The sequence below is a fragment of the Lucilia cuprina genome, chromosome 4, assembly GCF_022045245.1.
Source record: "Lucilia cuprina isolate Lc7/37 chromosome 4, ASM2204524v1, whole genome shotgun sequence".
In the NCBI taxonomy this organism is placed as follows: domain Eukaryota; kingdom Metazoa; phylum Arthropoda; class Insecta; order Diptera; family Calliphoridae; genus Lucilia; species Lucilia cuprina.
The window spans coordinates 33,785,986-33,793,236 of record NC_060952.1 but is presented as its reverse complement, the minus strand read 5'-3'; the positions used below and the strand labels follow the sequence as shown (position 1 = coordinate 33,793,236).

At 30.9% G+C, this 7,251-nt stretch overlaps 1 protein-coding gene across 1 annotated transcript in view; it reads right to left on the bottom strand.

Moving 5' to 3' along the window:
- Positions 1-7,251, bottom strand: part of LOC111680797 — a 62,505-nt gene that overhangs the window by 29,793 nt on the left and 25,461 nt on the right. The window contains exon 2 of the mRNA XM_023442504.2: positions 509-1,507. Within this exon, the coding sequence (XP_023298272.2) occupies positions 509-1,367 (859 nt within the window). The 5' untranslated portion in view covers positions 1,368-1,507. The remainder of the gene's footprint in view (positions 1-508; positions 1,508-7,251) is intronic.

Genomic DNA, 7,251 nt, shown 5'->3' with positions numbered 1-7,251 from the left:
GATAGATAGATAGATAGATAGATAGATAGATAGATAGATAGATAGATAGATAGATAGATAGATAGATAGATAGATAGATAGATAGATAGATATATAGATAGATAGATAGATAGATAGATAGATAGATAGATAGATAGAAAAAGTTCTCGAAGATACTACATCTTTTTGATTACTGAAAGCTGCCAATAGTGTAAATTTTCTATGCGAAAAAGTAAAACGGATTTCGCGACGGTTACGTAAACGAATACAACATCACTTCAAGAACAGTTAAGTCTCAATTTAGTGACGAATTTGGTAACGGTTACGTCAATTTATCTAACTCTTAGAAAAATCACTTCAGAATATTTTAGTTTTAATTAAGTTACATTTTCTGCATATCTACTAAAATCCATTTAAATTTAAATAAAATTCCTTAAAATAATAAAAATCCCAAAAAATGTCAAACTATAGGATTTTTTAAAATTTTATTTAATAATATTTAAATTTATACATTTATACCATAACTTACCCACAGTAAATCCTCGATCACGAAAACCTCTCAACACATCACCCAATATTTCGCCTGGCTTATCACATTTTCTCAGCGAAACTCGTCCCAAAATATAGATGGGAAAGAATAACAAAGAGAAATTTGTAAAAAACCAAGCGGCAAAAAAGGGTGCACTAAATATATTCGATTGCATGGGTGGATTTGGTGGCACATGGAATATTTTCGTTGCATCCTCAACATCGGTTACACTGATCGATGTATCACTAATGGGTATGAGAGAATCTAATCCAACCGCATCATCACTATTGACCAAATTCAAATCATTACCGCTAACAGCTAATGTATCGAAATCATCTAGGGCCGATATATAGGAGCTGCGATTTAAATACAATAGCTTAATACAGTGAGTGGCACCAACCCATGATGCGGTCACTAGTATAGTAACACATACACCAAAATACATTTTTTGTGCCAATTCTGAACAACAGGTTTCTTTGCAGGCTTTAAGGCGGGGAAAACGTGATGTGGTATTATCATTTTGACCAGGCTCTGTGGGTGTATCGGAATCGTTGCCACCGCTAGTGTTACCACCACCAACACCTCCTCCCCCACCTGCTACGCTTACAGCTCTAGTCAATGCAACAGGGCAGGTTGATTCAGGATGTATAGTTATAACTTCATTAGGATCATTTTGGCTTGAAGATATTGAATCTTGGTGGGCTATTTGAGGATTGCTTGTATTTAGAATATTTGTAAAACCACCACCACCGCCACCGTATGGACCATTTGGAGAATCTCCTGTAACCACTACCGATGGTGTACGAACTCTATGTTGTTTTGGATTAAAAATAGCTGGTATTTCACCGTCTCGTGTCATTTCGCTAAAGTTGTTATTTCTGTATTTACTTTAACAAGGACGACTGACTGTTCACACACATAATGGTGTGTCAAATTGTGGTCAAATATTTTGCATTATTTTTTAAACTTTTTTTTAATTTAACAGGATGTGCGAATAAACTGCAAAAAAATAAGGGAAATAGATTTATTTAATAAATTTATGTTTATAAATAAATAATAGGATCTAAATTTTCCCGATATATCCTTTAATTTAAATAAATTTGTCATCAATAAATCGCTATTAATATTAATTCAAGTATTAAAGAATTAAGGACTTCCTCAGTCTTTGCTATCTTATGGTCGTCCATATTCATATTTTCTTACTAGTTTCACTTTTTCTTTTTATTTTCCTAATTAATTATTGAAATGTAAAACATGACTCTTTTATGTCATACTCGTGTTCATGTGCTCTTGACATTGTATACATATATTACTCGTATGCAATTTTATAGTCATTTAACAGAAAAATAAAGACCATTTAATAGCCTTCACTTTTCATTCTTCAATAAGGAAAGTAAAGTGAAACAAGTAGGAAAGTATAGTCGGGCATGGCCGACCATATAATACCCTACACCATGAGTATATTTTTAACATTTTTATTTTTTATAAAGAAACTTTTATGTTGAATATTGTCATAAATCCAAATATTTTGGAGCAGCAATTTATTGATAAAAAACTAAAATTTCTAAATGAGGCTTTATATAGGTCAAATATGGGCCGATCCTCGGTAAATTTGGGAAAAGGATATATTTTTAAATAACAGTTAGTTTTGTTGGGTTTCATTGCGATATAAATGGTTACAAGTCAATTTTAGACGTTTAAGACATTTTTTGAAGGGGCGTTTGTATGGGGGCTAGGGTCAAATAAGGACCGATCCTTAGGAAAATCTGCAGTGTTAATAATACTTATATATAACTTATTTGTGCCAATTTTTAGAGAGATAGTAGAATATTTGACGTAATTATGGCATAAAAAGTTCAAATCGGGAGGTACAGTTGTATGGGGGCTAGGTAATGGACCGATTTCAACCATTTTTAATAGGCTTCGTCCCTGTGCCAAAAAACATGCTTGGTCCAAATTTCATCAAATTATCTTGAAAATTGCGGACTCTACCTTGCGCACAAGGTTTACATAGACAGACAGCCAGCCGGACAGACGGACGGACGGACATGTCTTAATCGACTCAAAAAATGATTCTGAATACTTAAATGTGGGTATTGAACCAATATTTTTGTATGTTACCAACATCAGCACAAACGTATAATACCCTCCCCACTATAGTGGTGTAGGGTATAAAAATAATGAGACATTTACCTTTATTTCCTATAGACAAATGTTATTAAAGTTTGCCTGCTATTCACTGGCAATTTAAAATTAAGTATATAAATTATAAAAGATTTATATGAAAGAGGGTAGAGTATAGTTTGAAGTTTACATTGTATGTACATTTAAATATATTAAAGGGTGAAGGCTAGTAGCGGAAACTTGGGATTAATTTACATTAATAATAAAGTATCTTAATTTTAAACTTAAGTTAACTTTAAAGTTATTTGAAAGGACCTAAAATAATAATTCTAGAAAATTATCGATAACAATTGAATTTGAATTGCGTTGCTCAAAATTACAGAATAGAATTGACATGTTAAATGTTCTTGTTTTATTTAAGGGATTAGCTTAAGTATTTAATTACCCCTATCGGCAATCATTTCACGTGAAATATGTTCCCTTTTTACTTTTATCGTTCACTAATTTTTTTGTCGAGAAAAAATTCCCCTGTTGTAAAATTTGTAAACATTGAACAGCTGTTCCATACAAAATTAACTATTGTGATTGAATTGTTCACAACAAGTTTACGATATCAATTTTCCCTTTGAGGGAAATGAAAATTAAAAGGGAACAAAATTATCACTTCTATTGGCGATAGGGGTATATATATTCTCGATATAACTAAACTAAAGTCTACAGACTTAGTCACACTAAACTATATAATATAGAAAGTCTTGTCTTCAGACCAGACAATAGTATCGAGTAATGCAAAAACTATAGACTTAAGTCGTCAATATAGTTTTAAGTATAATCTCACATATAAACAAGAAAAATCATCATTTCACTTGAAATATGTTCCCTTTTCACATTTTTCTCGTGAAAAATTCCCCTATTGTGAAATTTGTTCATGGAATTTTATAAACATTGAACAGCTGTTACATACAAAATCAACTATTGTGAATGAATTGTTCATAATAAGTTCAAGATAGCAATTTTCCCTTCGGGGGATATACGAATTTCAAGGGAACAAAATATTCTCTCCTATTGGCGATAGGGGTGATAGTCTCAACTACAGACAGAAAATAGTCTTGACTAAACACTATAGCATAAACCGGACTATAAACTAAACTTAAACCGCGTGTATTAGCTATAGACTAAATTTTAGACTAAAATTGTAGGCTTTACTATAGACTTAACTATACTCTCGACTATAGACTAAACTATAGACTCGACTATAGACTAAACTATAGTCTCGTCTATAGACTAAACTACAGTCTCGACTATAGACTAAACTATAGTCTCGACTAAAGACTATACTATAGTTTCGACTTTAGACTTAACTATAGAATCGACTATAGACTAAACTAAAGTCTCGTCTATAGACTAACTATAGTCTCGACTATAGACTAAACTATAGCCTCGACTATAGACTAAACTATAGTCTAAATCAAAGACTAAACTATAGTCTCGATTATAGAATAAACTATTGTTTCGATTTTAAACTAAAGTATAGTATCGACAACAGACTAAACTATAGTGTTGAATATAGACTAAACTATGATCTTTACTAGAAATTAAAATATATAGTCCCGACTATAGACTAAACTATAGTCTCGACTATAGACTTAACTATAGTCTCGACTATAGACTAAACTATAGTCTCGATTAGAGACTAAACTATAGTATCGATTAGAGACTAAACAATTGTCTGGATTTTAGTCTAAAGCATAGTCTCGACTATAGATCTATAGAAACTATAGTCACGATTATAAAAAAAAACTACTATCTAGGGCATAGACTAAACTATTGTCTCGACTATAGAATAAACTATAGTCTCGACCGTAGACTGAACAATAGTCTCGCCTACAGACTTATTTATAGTCTCACCTACAGACTTATCTATAATGTCGACTATAGACTTAACTATAGTTTCGACTTTAGACTAAACTATAGTTTCGACTATAGACAACTTTCCTAAGAACTATATAGTTTAAAATCATAAATTAGATACCATTCTAAAAATGTCATAATTACTATTTAAATTGTGCTAATTAGACAAACTTTACTTTATAATATTTAAGCATTCTACAATTTTTTTTTGAAATTAAATTATAGAATTAAAAGAGCATTAATTAATAAGAAAAAAACTACAGAAAAGTACCCAGTTATAACCATACTTAGTATGTGAAAAGTAGTAGCAATATAAAATGAGCAAAATAAATGGCCGTTAGTCATGTGAATTAGAAACTTAATATAACAACGACAAAATGAGACAAAAACAAAAAGAATCAATTTGTAGGCGAAATGTACTATATTATATGTATGTACTTAAAAATAATAATAAAAAACCACAAACTTACATTTGAAAAATTTTGTAAATCAAGCAATATAGTATAATGTGTATGAGAGCACATTTATGGCATAATATTTGTTTGTTTGTATGTATTCTTTTATGAATATTTAACAACTAATTTTAACCTTTAAGCACTAAATCTCAACAAAGATTTTTGTTTTTGTATTCTATACTAAACATAAAAAGCTTTAAAATGTCCTCGTCGTACATTAGTAGAAACATTTTAGAAACTCTTGATTTTCATTGCTGCTCTTGTAAAAGTAGTAGTGCTGTTGGCAGAAGGACCTTCTAAGTGCTAAATAAAACAAAAAAATTAAGTAAAAAATATCAAAAAAGGAATGTAAAGAAAACAAAGAGCATCACGCAACCACAGTTAAAGCGTAAACTTAAAGTTCGTTTTTTTTTTTGGTATTTTTGTGTTCTTTATATTGTGGTTTTGGCGCGATAATTCACATTCAACTAACACAAGACTTTTTTCCCCTTTCTTTTAAACAATTCACGTGTTAGTTTAATTAATATAAACACGGAAAGTTCTCTTTCTTTTAAATACTCCCCATACCCCATTTTACCCTCTATATATAAATTTTTATGAATAACTTATTAGGCACCTTGTTTTTTTCTGTGCTTTGTTTTGAAGTGTTATTTCGTAGTAGTTTCATTTAAGGGATTAGCCCAGGTATTAAGTGATAAAAACATTCTTAGACATATTGCTTAAGTGAAAAAAAATTAATATAGTCTCGATTTTAGATTAGTGTATGGTCACGATTATAGACTATTCTATAGTGTCAACTAAAGACTACACTATAGTATAGACTTTAGAATAAGCTACAGTCTAGACTTTTGTTTAACTATAGTCTATAGAATAGTGGCTAAACTTCAGCCAATACAATATATTAAATCTTGTTTTTAGACCTGACAATATTATCGACTAATTAGTAGACTTCACTATAAAATAGAATAGAACCTTTAAAGAAGACTTAAATCTCGCCTATACTACTTAAAGTCTCTACTATAAACTATAATCTCGATTTAAGACTAAAGTAGAGTCTCGATTTTAGATTAAAGAATAGTCTCGACTATAGACCAAACTTTAGCCTTGGATATAGATTAAACAATAGTCTCGACTATAGACTAAACTACAGTCTATATTATAGACTAAACTAAAGCCTTGGCTATAGACTAAACAACATTTTATAGACTGAACTAAAGCCTCGACTATAGACTAAACTACATTCTATACTTAACTATAAACTATACGAAACTATAGTCTAGACCATAGCCTAAGCTATAGTTTCGACTAGAGACTAAACTATAGACTCAAATATAGACCAAACTTTAGTCTCCACTATAGACTAAACTAAAGTTTATGCAATCTATACTATAGCTCCAATTGCCAAAACTGTGGTATCGACTATAGACTAGTCTATAGTGGTGGCATAAATCTGAAGGCCCGACTGTGGTCTCGCTCATTGATTAGACCAAAGATTCATCCACAGATATATTATATTCTCGACTAAAATCTAAACTGTAGAATAGTTAACCTATATACATCAATTCCACAGAATTACACCTAGGCCTCCATCGGGCCTGTTGTGCGCTGAGGATGTACATATATACATAAAATCCGAAGAAATACGCCTAGGCCTCTATCGGGGCTGTTGTGTGTTTTGCTTAACCAGGTGGCAATCGAACCCTCCACTAGACTATTAAGATAAAGGAATAAACTATAATACTATAGTAGAATATAGTACAGTCTCGTTTATAGACTAGACTTGGGGTTTGACTATATATAAGATAATAGAATGTACTTAAGTTTCGACTATAGACTAGTGTCAGCTATGGACATAATTATAGTATCGACTATATTATCGACTACTGACTAAACTATGGACTCTAGTTTATACAAATGTAAGCGCCCCTATCGCAAATAAAAGTGAAATTTTTGTTCTCTTAAAATTTTCATTAATATAGAAGGGAAAATTGCTATCGTGAATTTGTTGTGAACAATTCATTCACAATAGTTGATTTTATACGTGACAGCTGTTCAATATTTAAAAAATTTTATCAACAAATTTCACATCAAAAAAGTTAGTGAACGAAAAAAGTTAAAAGGGAACATATTTCACATGAAATGTTAACTGGCGATAGGGGTTATAATCTGGACTAAAGCATCGAAAATAGTTTCGAATTCAGATTATATTTAAGTTCCGTCTATAGAATATATTATAGTCTAGACTTTAGAATT